Genomic DNA, 21481 nt, shown 5'->3' with positions numbered 1-21481 from the left:
TACTCAAATCAAAGTTAATTTTCATGTACAAGAGAATCCTAAAAGAGGAAGCGTGCAAAGCAATCCTCAAACCTTAACCTCACCCTAACTTGTGGAGCAAGCCTTTCAAAATCCTCTCCACTAACAAGTTGACATGTGGAAAACGTAGCTTGCTGCCCAAGATTCAAATCCTCTCCATTGAGAGAGTGACAAGTGACACATGGAAGGTGACACCACTTAGCCCTAAGCAAACACTAACTTGACGCCCTATGTTATTTACCTAGCTTGACACTAACTCTCTCTTCTAAGGTTAGGTTATTTAACCTAAACTATTTTGACTCAAATACAAGGCCCATATAATATTCTACTCTACTTGGCCCAAAATAATTCCTAAACTACTTTATACACTTTTTACAAAGCTAAGAAGAAGAAAAAGAATATTCAAATATGAATGCTCCTCTCCAATAAGATTCCATCTTCTTGTATCCTCTTAGTCAATGATGTTGAGGCTGGATGGTTTACCTCAAGGTAGAAACATATATTGTTAAATCGACAAATAAAAAGATACAAAATAGTAGTGGAGGAAAAAACAACGATTTTTACACTTTGCCTTAGAAAGTGAAGGATTTACCATCTTTGCAACACTTGCATGGAGGGAAATTTTAACTACAGTGGCAACAAAGGAAAACTTGTGTCGCAATGGAATAATGATAGGAAATAATTTATGTTCAATGTGTGGATTGTGGGAGGAATGAACTAGTCATTTGCTTTTTAGTTGTAAGGTCGTGAATCAAGTTTGGAATATGTGCAGTAGATGTACAAGGGTAACCACAATACATAATAACCAAGCAAAAGTTCACTTTCAACAATTCAACTTGATGGAATTAAAGGAAAGAGGAAATAGGATTTGAAGTACCATTTGGATAATTATTTTTTGGAATATATAAAATCAAAGAAATAAAATTATATATAGAAATGTGAGGGTTGACATAAAGAAGGTGTGCAATTTGATATTAATAAGTGCCAAATTTCAGTAATATTTCATATTAAAATATAGACACTTATGAGTATTAATTGTTAAAAAAATAAGTATAAAATAACCCCTAATTTATGAATTTATACTTTGTTACATATTTTGTGATTTTTAATTGAATAGGAACAATTTATTCCAAAATTTTGTGTTAATTTTAGGATTCCAGGGGAGATAATTGGGCAAAAGGAAAATATACAAAGCTAAAAAGAGAAAGCTGGAATGCATCAACACTCACCAAAGTTGCCTAAACGCGCAAAAGAGCCATCTGACCACCAGGGGAGGTCGCTCAAGCAAGCTATCTCACTTGAGCGAGATAGCACAAGTGAAGTTGGGTTGAACGACGTTTTGCTCGCTTGAGCGAGAATCCACTTAAACCCAAGCAATTTAGGTTAAATAAGGGGCTTGGGGCACAAACCTAGTGTGCAAGATTGAGAGGAAAACACCATTGAGTGACTTGTAACCCAATTGGGAGAATAGGAGGTGTGAGAAACATTAGAGGAGGCAGTCGTCAAGGAGAAACATCCTGGATCTTCTTTTCATGCTCTCCTTGTGTGTAATAGTCATCATGAGTGGCTAATTCTACCTTTTAGATTGGGAGTAACCTGTTCAACTCTTATGTATTGAGGTGATATCTAAACATATTATTATGTTCTTGATTGATGATTGGTATTATCATTTTGTTAGTAATGCTTATCTCGAAATTTAGATTTGACTGAAAAGTACTTCTAAGTTTCTGACCTAAATGATAATGCTTAACATATTTGAATGCTAGGAATAGATTTGATAGTAAGATTGACACTGGGGTTGAAGAAAACATATATAATAATGTTATCCTAGAAAATAGATAACATATCAAAGGTAAATTGAGGAAACTTTTCTTATGCATGGGCTAAGTGGAAGTTGTGTCTCAAACACTACAAATAATCGTGTATGAAGTGGCAGTTCTAATATGGTAATTATTAATAACCACCACAAGTTTTCGTATAATACGACATATTAGTAACTGCACAATTATCCTTCAGAACGTGTCATTTTAAACTGCCACAATTCTCCTTCGAAATAAAAACCCCACATTTTCCTTCTCTCCATATGCCATTCCTCATTATTCCCAATTTTTTTTAAGCCTTCTTTGACTCTTGGAAACCAAATACACTCTTAACTCTTCACACTTTTCATAAACACTCATGAAACCTTTTTGTTGAACAAGATGCTTTAATGTTTCCAAATCCATGTGGAAAGATTGAAGACCTTGTTGATGGATGTGCGTGTTGTCTTGTAGTTTTTAACTTGTTAATTCACTCCTTAAGATGATCGAAGTTCATTTGAATCTTTATCTTTTTAAAAAGATGGATTTTCTAAAAGGCTATGAAATTTCAACCTGTTGAAATATCGAAATAACCTATTGTTTGATACTTAGTGGTTTTTAAAATGATATGGAAAAGCTTAGCTTTATTTTTTCTCCGCCCATCAGAACCCACGCACTGAGTGAAACTGCGAAATCCCAATCCTACCCTCTCTGACACACCCAGCCATGGTTCCTTTCGTTGACAACGCAACATAGAGGAAGAAACCCCAACCGCAGGTTCCCCCTCACTAATTCTCTCTCTTTTTTTTTTTTCTTTTTTCTTGTTTTAATTTGCAAAACGCGATTCCACTCCTTTCTCTTATTGATGTTTGGTGTATAATTTTTGAGCATGTTGTCAGGATGACGACGCTCTCGTTGTAGAAGAGGTGAAGGACGAAGCTGACGATGATGAAGAAAACGACGACAACGACAAGAAAGATGGTGCTCAAGGTGCTCTTCTCTTTCACTGCATTTTTTTATTGTTTTTATGTCTTAACCTAACGAAATCCTTATTTGGTACTTCTTTTATTGTTTTGTTAATAAAACCCCCTATGTTCTTATTTACCAGCTTTTATTATTGAGTTTCCATGTTCTTCTGCATTTTTTTAGGGTTTGTGTAGTATTCCTCATTTAACTCATTAGACTAATTATGACTACCTTTAATCCATTTTTTTTAAAGAGACACACTTATTATGACGGTTCCTCTTGAAATCGTCTTTAAATTTTTTTTTAAAAAATTTAGTTATTTAGTAGCTAAAGTAACGACAATTGATTATATGTTATTATAATTCATTTATAACGACATTCACCTGTCGTTATAAATGACTTAGTTATAACCATACTCGAAATAATGACACGAAAATTGTCTTTATATATTCACCGTCGTTAATTTACTTTTTTTTTTTACTAGTGCCTTAAGTATAATTAAAATGTGGAGGGACATATGTGATATCAACTGCAACCCTCTTAGACTAGTCATGATATGTACTACTGCTGCTGAATATGTGTTGTCTATTGGGGTATATCGCATAAGTGAAGAGTACCATAATTGACTTCTGAAGTGAAGAACAATTCTTTACTGATTTGAGTAATATTGAGTATTCTACCAAATAAAAGAATAAGAGCATTACCTCAGTATTTAGCTTGCTTTTAGGAATAAAAGGAATGATAAAGACCAATGAAAATAAAGACAACCAGAGATACCAATCCTCATCTTTGGGTGATGCGAAAATTCTAAGTGAAACAGTAATATTCTGCTTTATGCTTTTCTTGAGCTTTTATTTTGCTCAGTATATGGACATAAATGTGATTGCCGAGCAAGAAAATTCCTTGATTCCACTTCACTGGACTCTAAGATGACTTGAAACTCTTAATTTTTATACAAATAAAATGCTATTATTCTCAACTTTTGATGCATAAATAGAAGTATGCGTTTACTATAGTCGAAACTATGAATATAATCAGGAAATAGATTTCATATATTTAAAATTAATTTAATAGGAGACCAGAAATTAATACAGTGAGAAAATGGTAAGAGACAACTTTGACTAATTATTTTATAACTAGTGATAAAAACTAAAGAAATAGTAATAATACAGAACAAATAAATAAATAAAAAGTAGTAGCATATACTCAACAAAATGTGTAGAATTGGGAGCTTTGTCACTATAAAAAGTAAGCCTGCATTATTTGAGATTTCACGTCTATCACCGTTCTTCTCTGCATTCTTCGTTTCAAAATGTTTTCCAATGAAGGTGAGTCCAGAATGTGAACTTTTACAAACCAGTTTTCTAACATTTTAAAATTCTCCTTTGTACTCTGGTTTTCTATATAATTGGTATTAAATTTATTGACATACTGTTCTTGATTATCTTGTTATCCAATAACCTTGGAATCAAGTTGTTTTCAGCATTTTTATTTATTTAACCATGCTTTAATTAATATCTGATATACTGGTTGGCCAAACTAAATAAAATTATGAGTGTATCTTAATTCAGTGCATAAATACTATTTAACTAGTTCATGATATTTTGAGTGAAATTTGATAATTGAAGGATCAGAAGAAGATACACATTTGTATCATATCACACAATTCAAAGAGTGCGTATTGAAAGGAAGATGGAAGGATGTTATTGCTGCATATAGAAACTACAGTTACTGCCACAAAATTACAATCAATGAAAGCAGAGGCACTGCGCTGCATATGGCAGTGAATGATGGGAGAGTGGAGCTTGTTAACACTCTTTTTGGAGAAATCTTGAGACATGAAGGGAGTGAAGAGGTGAGCTATGAAAGTGCACTGACATCAACCAATGAGAGAGGGGACACTCCTTTGCACCTTGCAGCCTCAAGAGGGTTCATTGGCATGTGTAAGTGCATCATAGGGAAAAAAGGTGAAAGGAAGGATTTGATTAGGGTTAGGAACAACAAGGGTGAAACACCTATTTTCAAGGCTGTGCTCAATGGCCAAACAAAGGCCTTTGTGTACCTTCACCATGTTTCCATAGATTTAGATGTTCCACTTAGGAACTATGCTGGAGACACCATCCTTCACAATTCCATTTGGAGAGAATTCTTGGGTAAGCAAGCTTTTAATTCCATCTTCATCTCTATCTACTTCCATCAATCTACCATGTTCAAAGCTTTTCACTTATAACTTTTTTAATCAATATTCTTTTACTTGTTCATTGAAAATTCACCAATACGAAATTTCTAGTAACATTTTTTCACTTTTAATTTTGAAAAATCATTTAGCCTATTGTATCTATAAAAGAAATACTAATAAAAACATATCAGTAACTAAAAAATAAACAATTTGGATTGTTATGTTTGTAAAAAAATATCACTTTTATCTTCTTCAATATAATTACTAATTTAGCGATCAAACCTTTTATCACTTCCAATTTCACTTGCTATTTCATTAGTAGAAAATATCACTTATTTTCTTTAACATAATTACTGATTTAGTGATAAATTTTTTGACACTTCCACTTTCGGTTGCTAAACACGCTAATATTATTAATAATTCATTCGGTCATTGTTTCGATCATTACACTGAAATTAATAAATAGAAAATAATTTTAGGGATAAAAAAATAATTAATTATTATATTGACTAAATTAGATACTATTATAGAGAGTAAAAAAATTATTGATATTTAAATTAGTTTCTATTATTATTAAATAGTTTTAAATTGATATCTAATTAACTATCAAGGTTTTAGATACCAACAGAATAATCTAAATAAATAGTTGGTAGTTGAAGTCTAGGTAGCTAATTTTATACAAATTTAGAAACTATTTATCAATAATAAAAATTAATTTAGATACTAATAATTATTTTACTCTCTTTATAATAATATAGAAACTAATTATTTTTTTGTCTATAAAATTAATTTTCTAATGATGTATATTTGAGACTGATATCAATCGGTGACTATTTCAATCACGATTTATTCACACTATTTTTTGGTAGATAAAGTCGATGAATAAAATACTTCTCTTATACAATTGAATATTTTATTTAAATATTTTTAAAGTTTTGCATATGCAATTCATACCTTCCATTTTTTTTCTAAAAGTAAAATTGGAAAATAATTTTATGCTGTAGACGTAGTTTATTTAGATCCTAAAATTGAAGCCCTAAACATAGATGTTCAAAGCTTTTCACCTATAACTTTCTTAATCAATATTTTTTTACTTGTTCATTTAAAATTCACCAATACGAAATTTCTAATAACATTTTGTCACTTTTAATTTTGAAAAATCATTTAGCATATTGTATCTATAAAAGAAATACTGATAAAAACATAAAAAATAAACAATTTCTATTGTTATGTCAGTCAAAAAAATATTACTTTTATTTTTTTCAATATAATTACCAATTTAGCGATCAAATCTTTTATCACTTTCAGTTGCTATTTCATTAGTGGAAAATATCACTTTTATATTCTTTAACATAATCACTGATTTAGTGAGCAAATTTTTTTGACACTTTCACTTTCTGTTGCTAAACACGTTAATATTATTAACAATTCAGTCATGGTTTCGGTCTCATCACTACACTAAAATCATTAAATAAAAAATAATTTTAAAAAATAATAATTAATTACTATATTGACTAAATTAGATACTATTACAAAGAGTAGAAATATTATTGATATTTAAATTAGTTTCTATTATTAATAAATAGTTCTAAATTGGTATCTAATTAACTATTAAAGTTTTAGATACCAACTTTAGAATCTAAATAGTTGGTAGCTAAAATCTAGATAATTTAAGAACTATTTATTAATAGTAGAAATTAATTTAGATAGTAATAATTTTTTTAGTCTTTTTATAATAATATAGAAACTAATTATTTTTTATTTATTAAATTAGTTTCCATTTAATAATTTTCTAATAATGCATATTTGAGACTGATATATCAGTGGCTATTTCAATCACCATTTATTTACACTATTTTTCGGTAGGTAAAGTCGATGAGTAAAATACTTCTCTTATACAATTGAATATTCTATTTAAACATTTTTAAAGTTTTGCATATGCAATTCATACCTTTCATTTTTTTTTCTAAAAGTAAAATTGGAAAATAATTTTCTGTAGTAGACATAGTTTATTTATATCCTAAAAATGAAGCCCTAAACATGATTTGAATGACCAATAGAATAAATTACTTTCACATATCACTATTTTAAATTAAAAAATGTATGCAATACAAAGAATTTTACAACAACTTAATTTGAGAAGATTCAGTTTGATTGGATCAAAAAAATTATTGTTAATGATTTGTATGTGTGATTGATATATAGATTTGGCAATTATAATAAGCCATTGTTATCCTGGACTTGTGAACACACGAAACAAAGATGGAGCCACACCTCTCAAAGTTCTTGCTTGCAAACCTTCAGCATTCAAGAGTGGAAGCAATCTCCCATGGTGGAAGCAAATTCTATATTATGGTAAGTGTTGTGCTCATTAATCTCATAATTAAGCCTTTTAATTAATAGTTATAGTTTTATCTTCTATACATTCTAATTAAAATACATCCTTTCAAAGAGATGAATTCTTAATTAATGGCTAGCCTAATAGGGATTTTAACTCCACAACAGAAATAATGTTGCATCTTTTATTTCAAACTATTCATTAATGGGGTCTATTTTTAAAAATTAAGCAACTCCATCGATCTAGTGTGTATTTTATTTTACATAAAATCCTCAACCTCTTTTTTTTTTATTTTTACTCAACTTTTTTTTTACAAATTTAATCAACAAATTATATTTTTCTTAATGTTCACCAATAAAAACATTTATTCAATCTAAATTTTTAAAAATTAATTTTAAAAGTTCTCTTCTTTTCTAATCTTCATCTTATAATCCTTTATTTTTATATTGAATTTCATATTTATAAACTTTTAAAATTATTTCATATATCAATTTTATCATTAATTAATTTTTTTTACTTAAAATAAATTAATTAAAATGTTTAAAGATGTCCCAATCCATTTACAAACAATCCAAAGATCATTTGCAAGTCAATTAGCAAACATGTCATTCCTCCTACACAAAAAAATTCATATATCAAAAATTCTATATTTGACCAACCATATTAGCAACCTTATCATAAACTCACTATAAGAAAAAATAATTTTAACAAAAATAATTTAACGAGAATTAATATAATTTTAAGAATTGATTTAATTAACTTTGTATTTTTAGAAAATTAAAATACGAGAAAAAAAATAGAAACCTATAAAAGTTATATTTTGATTTACCAAAATAACATTTTATTGATCTGTTATTCATGTCAAACCCACCAAAACACACTTTTAATATTATTTTTATTATTTTTCATGTCAAAGTTATTCATGTAGAACTTCTAGATGTTGGGAAAACTATAACATCGTTTAAAAAAGAAGAACTTCTAGATGCTGTGGAGAAAGTTGAAAAAAAAGACGACCTTGAACACAAAGGTAAACTTACTTCTGATTAATATTTAAAATGTTATAATATACTCGTTAATTAACTTTCACTAATTAATACATGCAAGTGAAATTCAGCGTTGCTTTCAATTTTTTCCACTTTTATGATCTTACGACTATTAATTATCTATTTATTTCAAACTAAATAATTGGTTCCTTAATTTTTTAACATCTTTTATCGATATTTAATTTGCTATGTTATTGTAATTTTAGTTTTTTTTATGTATTTAGTTAACTATATTATGTTCTTCTGTATGAATCACGTGTTCTGGAAAATAATTAAATTATTATTTTTAAATAATTATAATCAACGATAATTAAGTTCAACGAAACAAAAATTAATATCACCGTAGATTATATTTGATGAAGGATACCGCTATATTTGAAAAACTTCAAAATTATGTAAATTTTTTTAAAATAAATCTCAAAATATAGAACTACCAAGATTATTCTTTTAGAGTGACTTGTTTACCAATGTAATGTGAAACTATATTGTTTCATAATTCTTTTATTACTAAATATGAAAATAAGTATATAAGACTTTATATGTTTATTATTAGTAATTTGATTTTCTATTAAAGATGAATGTGACTCATCTAACAAGTTTATTATAAAGCCTACTAATTTTTGACAAAAAATTCAATAAAACTATCTATAATTTTAAATATATATATATATATATAATTTATAAAATTAAATAATATTAATTAAGATTAAAATAATTAACGAGGATTTATGAATTACATCTCTCAATAAACTTTCTAAATTATGGATAGAAATCAAACCTACTACTTTTCATTATAACAACTTGCATCATGCAATAACATTATGAACTTTGTAATAAAATGTAGGATCATTTGCTATATAAAAACCATTCATCTTTCCCTAGACAAAATTGTGGTGGCAGAATATAAAAAAATAAAAAAAAATTAATTTGTTGAATTTAATTTTTGTAAGATGTAGTATTTTTAATGACGAAAAACACAAAAAAAAAATACTTTAATCCTGTAGACATCAACCGAAAGTATTGAATACAAATTTTTGACAAAATTTCTTTAGCATTTAACTAAAAAAATTTACGAACATTATAATAGAGAAAAATCTAACAAAAATTAATTAAGAAATAAATATGACGATACATAAATCATATAAATATGCTAAAAAGTTATGATTTACATCCATCATAAAAATATTAAATAATAATTAATTTTAAAAATAAAAAATAATTAATTATTATATTAATTAAATTAGATACTATTATAAAAATTAAAAAATTATTTAAATATAAAATTGTTTTTCTTATTAATAAAAATTTATAAAATAATTTTTAAATTGATATTTAAATTAGTTATCAAGACTTTAACTACTAATATTTTAGATTATAAATTAGTCTCTAAAATATTAATAGAGACTACTTTAGAATATAAAGTAGTAAATAATTAAAATTTTGGTAGTTAATGGTTAGATACTAATTTAAAAAATATTTTATAAATTTTTATTACTAATAGAAACTATTTTAAAAAATTTTGTAGTTTATAAAATGTTTCTAATTTAGTCAAATAATAATTAATTATTTTAGTTTCTAAAATGAATTTCTATTTAATAATTTTTTATAATAAATTAAAAATAGTAAAAAAAAATTCAACAACTAATATCAGTTGAAAAATAATTCTATCAATATTAATAAAGAAAAATCTAGATTTGATCAAGAAAAAACTTATTTTATCAGCTACAATTATATTGTATATACATAGGGAACATTTATATTGTTCAGTCTCTGTACAACAATTTGAAGAAATAGCAACAACAAATAGAATCAAAGGACTTATGTTTACTTATCTTTTCTTTGGATGGAATAGTTAAACGGTGATAAAAGTAAGTTAGTATGTTTGGATTGTAGTATATGAGAGATGTATTAGCCAAGTTTATTAAAATTTGTGAATAATATTTTAAATTATTTTTAATGATGTAAAAAAAAAATAAGATTACAAATCTATTTTTATTCTTATGTTAAAAAGTTAAAAAATAAAATAAGTTATTTTTGTATAGTTTTTTTTTAAATAAAATTAAAATTATAAATAAACAAATTAATATATTGATAAAATTTAAAAAATATTATTAATTTTATTATTATAAATAAGTAGATATTTTTGTGTTATTTTTACAATTATATAAAAAACTTACTTTTGAAAAAAAATACAGATTATGTACATTTGTCAGAAAATAATAATAAAAAAATTATCAGAAAAAAATTGTGTTTGCATTCAAAATAAAAGTTTAATATTTATAACTGAAAAAACAGTTAAATGAAAATTTATTAATAGATTTAAGAATTTAAAATTATTAGATAAAAATAAATAAATTTAATAAAAAATATTAGGACATAATTTTGTTTATAATTAATATTATTATTATATATATATGTGTGTTTATTATATTATAATTTTATTGTTATATTTTTTATTAATAACATTATTAAATAGTTTTTAAAAATAAAATAATTATTATTGATATTATTATTTAATAAATTTATTAATTATATTTTTAATTTATATTTATTATTATTATTTTAAAATATTGTTTATAATTTTATTACTATTTTATAATATAATTTTAAATATTGTGAATAAATAATTTAATTTAAATGTATGTGTACGTGGATTTCTTTGCATATATGCTATGATGAAATTTGTTTTTGTGAATTTCTTAAATCCACACTTGCACTTCTTCCGTTTAAATTCACTGAAACAAATGTATTACATAATCGGGCACAGTAAATTAATAGAAACCAAAACCTGGGTATGACAGTCTACAGTGCTAATAAGCTTTAATAATAGTTATAAAATTCTAAAAATTTCAATTTCTTTTAAAATTTTCTTTCTAAAAGGGTCACTTTATGATTTCCAATTACAAAGTTTATTATATCGGTCAATTACAAAGTTAATGAATTGAAATCTATTCTTTACAATATTTTTCTAAAGACTATAAAGAGAGGAGTGAACTCTTTAACTTAGGTGTTTTAATTGTCCATATATTATATATCATTGATTGAGTTGTATTGTTATTAAAATGAAAGAAAAAAACACAAAAGTATGCCACTTTTGTTCGGTCATGTATTATTGGATTGTCATGTATTGTTCGATTTGCATTAAAATACCTTAGGCCTTCAAGATGGGGTGTCACTGTACTAGGATGGGGTGTCACTGCACTAGGTATGTTAAATTCACAAAAATCTTATTACGATATAAAATATTATAGTAGTTAAGGATTATTTATGATAATGATGGGTCTTCTCCATGCATATATATATATATACACATAACTTGGAAGACTTGGAAGCAATAAAGAAGCTAAAGCAAAAACACAAATGGGACTATTTTGATGAATACACCTTATCTGGACATGGAAATTGCTGGAGGTGAACCATCCATGATATTTACAAGAGAAGATGAAGAGTTCCACTCACTCTTTATTGCCAAAGAACAGTTAATAAGTAAGCCATAATTAAGATTCTTGATTATCTTGTTATCCTGCAGCTACCCAGTATATTTAACTAAATTAATTTGCCTCATTTTCGCTGCCAATTCAACCCTCCACTGCACACAAATCCAGAATTTTCTAGAGATGTGAATTTCTTATAATTCCTTACATTTTCTAGCCTTCTAGCATAATAAAACTCAATTTTTTCCTTTCTACAACATCCTTAATAATTTTTCCATGCATATATTACTCCACTTTTACCTCAGGATCATCATTTCAAAAGTTAGGTTCATAGCGCAATTAAGAGTTAAGGTATTATGCTGTTGCATCCAAAGACTTGTGTAGCTGATTTTCAGGTATAAACAAAATAAAAATGCTATAAGTACCAAACTAAAAATATGAAAAGGATGTCAAATCAAAGAAACTGAGTTGATAATTACACGGATTTAACAAATTTTGATAAACATGATTCTGCATATCCATGATTGTTATTGTATTAATAATCTAAATGTTTGGTCCCATCTCCCTCTGTATATATTTGCAGTGGTGAGTGAAGATTCCTCAGAGCAGAATGAAGAAGAAAATACCATAGAATCTGCACCAAAAAATGAAGAAGAAAATACCATAGAATCTGCACCAAAAAATGAAGAAAAGGAAATAATCTTTGTGGCAGTGGCAACAAAAGCTGACACAGTCGACCTTCTGAATGAGCTTCAAAACAAATTACCAAGTTGTTATTATCTTTATTATGCTTTGAAAGTTTTATTTAAGATACTGGAAAAATAAGTTATACTTACAAATATATGCATGTTTTTTAAAATGTAGAAGAATGAAAATATAATGACATTTTTTAATTATTTGTGAATATAATACAAAGATAAAAATATTTGTTCAGTGAAACCATCTTAACTTTACTATTAACAATTGAGGCAACTTTTATAAGCTGGATTTTGATACAGAAATTAAACTGATCAAGGGTAGTTTTCTGTTAATATAAGACTGTAGTATAGACATTTAGTAATATGGACAAACACTTTTATCTGTTTTATATAACAAATCCTAAACAGTTAAGTGTATCCTTTGTCAGTGCTCAATCAACAAATGAACTCTGCTGCAAAAGAAGACGAAAAGGTGTCTGCATTTTTTACAGCAGCAAGAAACGGCATTGAGGAAATTGTGCTTGGACTTCAATTTAAAGTACCAAGTGTCATACATGAAACTAGCCCTAGAAATGAAAATGTATTGCTTGTGGCAGTTAAGAATAAGCAAGTCAGAGTTACTGAGTTGTTGCGGAGGTATTTGTCAAAAGAAATTTTTTATAGCTTAATTTTAGAAATGGATGACAGAGAGAACACAGTGTTACACTTAGCAGCAGCAAGTACACCAATCAACGAAAGGATTTGGCAAAGAGCTGGTAATACCATGCAAATGATAAGGGATATCAAGTGGTACGAGGTATGCATATTTATAAATTATATAAATGAGCAATGTAGATTGTAATTGACATTAATGATAAATTAAAATATGAAGATTTGTATTGTATGATGATGGAGCAGTACATCAGTGGCCTAGTGCCGGAACAATTCAATTATTTACGCAACAAAGATGGTGAAACTGCATGGGAAATCTATGAGCGGAAACACATGCAGAAAGTGAAAGATTCCTCAGATGCCCTAAAGGACTTATCCAATTCTGCCTCAGTTGTGGCAGCTCTGATCGCCGGAGTTTCCTCGTATGTATTTTCCATGGCTGCACTATTTGGACTAGGCTTCTCCATCACCGCACTGGTAATGTTCCTCGCCATACTCACTTCTTCAAAACAGGCTCAAGACTTCCGCTTCAGCTTGCCCTTGAAGCTTATCTTCGGCTTAAGTTCTCTTTTTGCATCCGTTGCTTCCATGCTCGTTTCGTTTTGGGCTGCATATTTCTTTGTGCTCAATGAAAAGTACAAGATAATAATCTTCCCTGTTTGTGCTGCCACTTGCTTGCCGCTCACTATCTATGCAGTCATGCAATTCCCATTTTATGTTGAGCTTGTTAGAGTTATTTCCAGCAAGACGCCACTGCCATACAGGACTCATCACCCATTTATAGGTCCTACTTTCTCTAGATAACTTTGCTTACCAATCCAACCTCACTTCCTACTTTCATTACTTCCTTTCTAATCTAATCATGTCTTCTCTGCTACTTATTTATTTTTCCAACACAAAAGTTTATTGTAATATTATCTGCTTCGTTTTCATTATTCGCACACTCATCTCTTGGTATCAATATGGGAATTAGTTTCTAAGAAAATTTATTACAAGATAATATGCTTTAGGATCCTAACATTACTGCTTGTTGAAATTAAAAACTGAATTGGCAGTTGAGTTTTTCTGTCTTGTAAAATTAAATCTTTTAGTTCTTTTATTTTACTTGCAAGTTTCATGAAAGATTTTTTTGGTTAAGTTAAAAAAAAAAACTAGTTATAGGCTAATATTGCTTACTATAGTTTTAGTTATGAGCATGGTTCTAAACTGTGATTGTGATATCATTGTAGATGCGTTATGCAGAATGGAATGGGGTGAGGGTGATTTCAAGAGAGTTGATATTTTAGGAATTTTGATTATGTATGCATATATTTTGTTGTATATGGATTAAAGCATCTTCGTTCAATATAATTTTTTACTGATAAAAAAAAAATTTACGGAAAATGGATTCTTTAGATGTATTAAGTTTTTGAGTAAATGTGGATAACATATCACACCATTTTTGTAGTGCTTTTTTTTTCAAAAAAAAAAATGTTTTAGTGTATTATAAGCGCTTCATCCACTCTCTTTCGGTCACTAGCTATGTAGCACAGATATACATACGGATACTGACATTACACGGATACGGACACAGAGATATATATAATCTCTAAAATGTAGGATACGGGACATGAATCTATATATTATATAATTTTGAATTATATAAATTGAAAATAAATATTTATGTGCAAAAGTATGTTTCAGATTCTTTTGGAAGTAGGAAGATATTTTTCATGACTGGTTCAAAATAATTTGTTTTTACTTTTATAATCATAATAAAAATTTATACAATAAATTTGAGTTTTTAGAAAGTTATTGTATTTATACCTTGTAAAATTGTGTTAAAACCATGTTAGAATTTTCAAAAATCCAACAAATATTTTTTTGAATTGAACACTTCACCTATAAAGTATCCTACGAGTGTTGTACGAGTGTCACTACGGAAACGGATACGTCATTTAAGAAAAAATGTCCGAATCTAGACTATACATGCCTTTTTTTTATACTGGTTTAGGATAACTCTGAAGTATCCTTTAATTTGTGTTAATTATTGTCGATAAAAAAATACCAAAAAACTATATATGTATGCATTGATTTAAAAGATATGGTGACAGCTTGACCATCACATTCAACTATTTAAAAATGCATTAAATAATTCATGTATTAATTTATTAATTAGGTATATATACTTTTAGTTCAATCATGAAAATATATTCCAATCAAACTTAAGAATTATATTATATTTTTTAAGTGGAAAGACGGAAAAAAAATTATATATAGAAATACATGAGATGTCTCAACCCATATGAAAAAGAAAATATCCAAAAAAATTCCTCCTCCAAAGTTGAGACGAATTTAGGTTGATTCTCACGATTAGAGGATTATTTAACAACCGCATGTCAAAAGTTTAAATGATTTAATTAGAGAAGTTTAAAACAAAAAATTGTTTAACAATACTTGATATATGATTGTTAGCTTATTACAATATATATATTCACCGTATATATAATATTTTATTGGAGATGCTAATGTAAAAAATATGTTTATGATCAATTATTTATACTGTTATATACAATATCAGTTAATAAGGACTTTAAATTTAAAATAAAATAAAAAAGAAATTTTGAAATAAATGAATGGTTAATATAGAATATTAAGAAAGTATGACTCGAATAGAATAGTCATCACCGTTGTGGTTGACGTTTGTGGCTCATGCATACTTACTAATATAATAGGTATTTAATATTTTGTTTAAGCGATCTTTTACCCTAGTGTGGCTTTTGCTCCTTCGTTTTTCCACTGGGAAGAAACTGTTATTTCTTGACTTTCAGAATGTCTCTAAACAACGACCAGTGCAGAGGCTCATGATCTAAAGAAGCTCATGGGATGAGCTTCAAGGAATTTTTTTTATCAACAAGCGCGCAATGGTCAGAGGTATGGAGGTCATGGACGGGAAGCTTGGGGAACTAGTCAATCACAGAGACAGGGAGGTACCGACCACAAGAAACGAAAATCAGTAAATAATACAACATCGTTTTTTTTCTCAAATTTCCCACATGGTTTTGGTGAGCTGGACATGCACAAGGTGTTTCAAAGGTGGGCAAGGGTGAAAGAAGTATTTATCTCTCGTAGGCTAAATAAGTGGGGGAGGAGGTTTGGTTTTGTGAGATTTTTTGAGGTGAGAAACGTTGGGAGATTGGAGAAGGAACTTGACCAAATTTATATAGGAAATCTGAAGCTGCACGTTAATGTTCCGAGGTACCGGAGGAACGGGGTAGAAGATGGAAGGGAGCAGAGGAAGGAAGACTTGAAGCAACAACTAGAGTTGCCAAAAGAAACAAGGAAGCAGAGTGTGGTAGGTCTGGGGGTAACTGGGTCATCAATAAAGAAGGAGGTCTGGGTGGAAAAAGCTCGAAAGAAATCTTTTGTTGAAGCAGTTGTTGGAGGCTCTCAACAGCAATGGAAAGGACCAGTTTTTAAGACACATCAACAGTCTTTACCGTGGCTGGAAAAAAGCTCAATTGGCCAGTTTAATGCAGAGTTAGACTTTGCCCATCTGGAAGAGGAGTTTGTGAAGGGAGGTATGGACATGGTCAGGTTGAGGTATATGGGAGATAGATTGACCCTAATCACTCCAAGAGTAGAGGAAAGCATGGAGGCTCTTTTTAACCTCAACAAGGAATGGTTCGATAGCATCTTTGATTATATAAAACCGTGGTCTGAGAATCATGTGGCGGATCATAAACTGGTATGGGTCAGATGCTATGGCTTGCCCTTCTCCCTGTGGAATGAGGATTGTTTTGCCAAAGTAGTAGGAGAATGGCAACTCTGGTGTCTGTAGACAACTCAACGCTGGTATGGGAGAATTTAGAATTCGCTAGACTCCAAGTCAGGATTCTGAAAAATTGTAATCCAAGGTTGAAGAAAGACATGAGGATTAACAATAAAATTTATAGCATTTTTATTGAAGAAGAAAACCCAAGCGCCAAGGGAAATCCGTGTAAGTGTAGTTCTTATGAGTTTGGCTCCTCCGATAGTGTATCTTCGGTGGACACCTACGTAGAAGAGACAGAGTTGTCGGTCAATAGTTGTGAGGAGGAGGTGGAGCGGTGCGACGGAGGGGCTACGTGGCAGAAGGGGGAGGAGAACGAAGGTGGGGACCAGGCCTCACAAGAGACAAAAATGTCCGGTTCTGGGGAGTCTATGACAAAAGGAATAGTAGGTCGGCTTAAAGTGTGTCAGAGTTTCACGAATGGGGAAAGGGAGATCCACAAGGGTTCAGAAGAGTTGATGTTAGTCAACTTGCCAGCGTGGGTATCTGATAAAGTGGAAGGTTATAGTTGTCCTAAACATGATGATCTGGCGAGGATAGTGGTGGACGTGGAGCATAGTAATTTTCTTTACACACCTTTTATTTCGTTGGGCCACCATGGCAACCAGTCGGCCCAGTTGAAGGAAAGCCAAGATCTAGGGCCAGCCCATGAGGAAGGGTGTGGAGGGGGTAATCTGCAAGAGAGAGAGATCTTTGACTCCGATGCGCCCCTTAGAAGCCATGTAGAAGAACTGGTATGGCAGGAGCTTGAAGAGGGGAGCAAAGTTGCACAAAGAAAGAGGGGTAGTGGCGAAGAGCTAATGGTAAGGGGCCTCGTGAATAAGTCCACACCTCGTAAAAGTAAGAAGAAAGGGCTGTGGGAATTGGGAGAACCAAGCACCCATCCCAGGCGTTCGATAAGAATAAGTGACAGAGCTGCTCGGTTAAAGAATTCTTCTTACTCAGCTGAAACGCCTACAACAGCAATCTCTGATGGAGACATCTTTAATTGTAACGCCCAGATATGCGATCTGGAAGTTGTGGAGGAATCAGGTATGCTATGGGAAGTGGGTAAACGTATGGGTGTTGCTTGCAGAAGAGAAGAAGTCTACGCTGCTTGTACATACACAGATAAGGAGAGGCTATGGGAGGAGTTATCTAACATTAAAGCAGCATTACAGGATCTGTTATGGTGTTTTTGCGGGGATTTTAATGCAGTTAGAACCAGAAGTGAGAGGAAGAGTATATATGGAAGCGTTGGGTGCTCTAGGGAGACCTACGGTTTCAAAAATTTCATTGAGACAAATCTGTTATTAGATCTGCCTTTAGTAGGGAAAAAATACACCTGGTTTAAAGCAAATGGCTCGGCAAAAAGTAGGTTGGATAGAATTCTTGTATCTGAGGAGTGGCTACAGGTATGGCCAAGTAGCAAGCAGTATATACAGCGGAGAGAAGTGTCAGACCATTGCGCCATTGTGGTTAAATCGGTCGACAAGGACTGGGGGCCTAGACCGTTTAGAACCATTGATGCATGGCATATGGAGAGGGGGTTCACTGGGATGGTGAAGGAAATGTGGCAGTCATATGTTGTTCAGGGGAATGAAATAACAAAGCTCAAGGACAAACTGAAAAGGATAAAGGGAGACCTCAAGGTATGGAATAGAGATGTGTATGGAAACTTACATACCAGGAGGAGGGTCATCATACAAGAAATTGAAAGCTTGGACTGCCAGGACCTCAATGCTGTCCAACATGGAAGTGTAAGGGTGGAAAGATTGGAATTGTTGAGTCGACTGCGGGAGATTGATAGGAAAATTGACTCACTTGTAAGTCAAAAGGCTAGAATGAATTGGCTGAAATTCGGGGACGCTTGCACCAAATTCTATCATTCATCCATTAAATGGAGAAGACTTAGAAATGAACTCAAGGGTGTGGAGATTGGGGGTCAATGGTGTGAGGAACCTTGCACGGTCCGAATAGAAGCAAAGAAGTTGTTTGAGAATAGATTTAAAGCAACAAAGGACCTGGGGGTGCGGCTTGATGCAGTGGAATTTAAAAGACTAAACCAGGAGGAAAATCGGTCTCTTATGGCAACGTTTTCAGAGGAGGAAATCAAGGAAGCGGTGTGGCAGTGCGAAGGATCTAAGAGTCCTGGCCCGGATGGTTTCGACTTCAATTTCATTAAAAAAAGCTGGGACTATATCAAAGATGAGCTAGTTACAGCCTTGGCTGTGTTCCATGATACAGGTTGTATACCAAAGGGGTGTAATGCATCATTTATAGCACTGGTACCAAAAGTAAGGGATCCCTCTAAGCTAGAACATTATAGACCAATATCTCTAGTGGGGGCTATATATAAAGTCATATCAAAGGTGTTGGCGGGCAAAATTAAAAAAGTGCTACCCTCTGTTTTTGATGACTGCCAATCAACGTTTTTAAAAGATAGAGGGATACTTGATAGTGTTCTCATGGCAAATGAAGTGGTAGAGGATCTGAGGAGGAGTGGGAAATCTGGGTTGTGCTTGAAGGTGGATTTTGAAAAGGCCTATGATTCAGTTAGGTGGGAATTTCTCTATGATATGCTCCTGAAGTTAGGATTCCAAAGTAAATGGGTTGATTGGATGCGTGGATGTCTGGAATCTGCATCAGTATCTGTTCTTGTGAATGGTAGCCCAACAAAGGAATTCAAGCCAACAAGAGGCTTGAGGCAGGGAGATCCCCTTGCCCCCTTTCTCTTCTTAGTGGTGGTAGAGGGTTTAGCCGGGTTAGTAAGGCAAGCAAAGAAGGCTAACCTACTATCAGGTGTCAAGATTGGAAGAGAGAAGGTTGAACTTTGTTCTCTACAGTTTGCAGATGACACCTTATTCTTATGTGAGGAGTCTCATAGGAATGTGGTCACTATTAAGGCAATCCTTAGGGGGTTTGAGCTAGCCTCAGGTCTGAAGATTAACTTCCATAAATCCAGAATTGCAGGTGTAAATGTTAACCGAAATGCCATGGTAAGCTATGCAAAGACATTGAATTGTGATCAGATGGGAGTCCCGTTTAAATATCTGGGCTTGGAGGTGGGGGGGAATCCAAGAAAGACTACTTTCTGGGAGCCAGTTCTAAGTAAGCTGAGAGCCAGACTCAATGCATGGAGAGGGAGATTTCTATCTTTGGCAGGGAGAATTTGTCTCATCAAATCAGTTATAACTGTTGTCCCTCTTTTTTATCTTTCGCTTTATAAAGCACCGGATTGTGTGTGCAAAAGCATAATCAGCCTACAACGGAGGTTCCTATAGGGTTGGGGGAAGGAGAAAAAACCGATTGCTTGGGTAAGCTGGGAAGTACTGTGTAAACCAAAGGAGGAAGGTGGGTTGGGAATCAGAGATATAAGGAAGTTCAACTATGCTCTTCTGGCTAAATGGAGGTGGCGCTTGATATCTGAAGAGAAAGGGAGGTGGAAGGAGTTGTTGGTTTCCAAGTATGGGGTGGATCTAGAATGCTGGCAAACACCAATAAAAGTCCAATCCTGGTGGTGGAGAGACCTACATAAAGTGTGCACGGAGGGTGAAGGAGAAGGTTGGTTTAATCAACAAATTGTATGGAAAGTAGGAAGTGGAGACAAAGTAAGATTTTGGGAGGATGCATGGACCGGTAATAGTAGTCTCAAAACCTTATTTCCTAGGCTCTATTCAATCTCTTTGAACCAGGGCCAAAAAGTGGAAGAGGTTGGCTCTTGGGCAGACTCAATATGGGAATGGAAACATAGATAGAGAAGAGCTAGATTTGAGTGGGAAAGCATGTTGGAATCAGATCTGGCTATGCACTTATCAAGAGTTAGGCTATCAAGGGATCAGGAAGATATTCAGGTGTGGGGGTTCGATGATTCGGGGCTTTTTTCTGTTAATGTTGCGTATGAATGTATAGCTCACCCGGTTAGAAGCTCCCAAAATGTTGTATTCAGTTATCTCTGGAAAATCAAAACCTTCCCCAGTGTGTTAACCACAACATGGAGAGTCCTTATAGGTAGAATACCTACAAGAGAAAATTTGAGCAGAAGAGGGGTGATCTTGAATACAATTCTCTGCGCTATGTGTGAGTTAAAGGAGGAAACATGTCAACATACATTCATTAAATGTGATGCTGCTCAGAGGGTGTGGGTGTTATGTCTTAGATGGATCGGCATTGTGTCGGTCCAGCAGAATACCATCTTATCTCATTTTGAAAGCTTTTACCTACCCCAACTTAGTAGTAGACAAAACCTCTTTTGGAAAGGAGTGTGGGCAACTACAGTGGCAAGTATTTGGGAGCAAAGGAATTTCGTTGTCTTTAGTCAAGGGAAAGTAGATGTGGAGGAGATTGTTCAAAAAGTCCAGCTTAAATCCTGGCAGTGGCTAAAGCACAGGGGCTCCTCTTTTAACTATTCTTTTACAGATTGGATGCTGAATCCCCTTATCTGCATTAGAAGTTACAAATAAATGGGGAAGGATGTCATGATCGCCGGTCGATGAAGCGGCGTTCTCCATATGTGTGTATTTGGTGGTCGCCGAATTTATGCAAGGTCAACATGATCGCCGGTC

The 21481-nt window shown here is 31.6% G+C and overlaps 1 protein-coding gene across 2 annotated transcripts; it reads left to right on the top strand.

Moving 5' to 3' along the window:
• The first annotated feature begins 4052 nt into the window (after positions 1 to 4052).
• On the top strand, positions 4053 to 14073 carry LOC137833048 (uncharacterized). Of its 2 annotated transcripts, XM_090303051.1 has the most exons (7): positions 4053 to 4111; positions 4412 to 4936; positions 7168 to 7317; positions 8217 to 8327; positions 12361 to 12546; positions 12904 to 13271; positions 13373 to 14073. In XM_090303051.1, the coding sequence occupies exons 1-7, from the start codon at positions 4096 to 4098 to the stop codon at positions 13928 to 13930; spliced, it is 1914 nt and encodes a 637-aa protein (XP_090159177.1). In that variant the 5' UTR covers positions 4053 to 4095; the 3' UTR covers positions 13931 to 14073. The 2 variants fall into 2 exon arrangements, 1 of the variants encoding a protein (XP_090159177.1); XR_016521329.1 differs by lacking the exons at positions 12904 to 13271; positions 13373 to 14073 and adding an exon at positions 11667 to 11829 and having other exon boundaries at positions 12361 to 12497.
• The last annotated feature ends 7408 nt before the right edge of the window (positions 14074 to 21481 follow it).

This window comes from Phaseolus vulgaris, chromosome 6 (assembly GCF_051622355.1).
Source record: "Phaseolus vulgaris cultivar YP4 chromosome 6, ASM5162235v1, whole genome shotgun sequence".
Lineage (NCBI taxonomy): Eukaryota > Viridiplantae > Streptophyta > Magnoliopsida > Fabales > Fabaceae > Phaseolus > Phaseolus vulgaris.
Note: the sequence above shows the minus strand (reverse complement) of the source record. Positions and strands in the feature narration are given on the sequence as shown.

What these genes read in the sequence shown, in the direction of transcription:
- LOC137833048 (XM_090303051.1), top strand. An exon ending in GAAGCAAATTCTATATTATG is followed by an intron (nt 7,318 to 8,216) that starts GTAAGTGTTGTG and finishes TTCATGTCAAAG; the next exon opens with TTATTCATGTAGAACTTCTA. An exon ending in GCTTCAAAACAAATTACCAA is followed by an intron (nt 12,547 to 12,903) that starts GTTGTTATTATC and finishes ATCCTTTGTCAG; the next exon opens with TGCTCAATCAACAAATGAAC.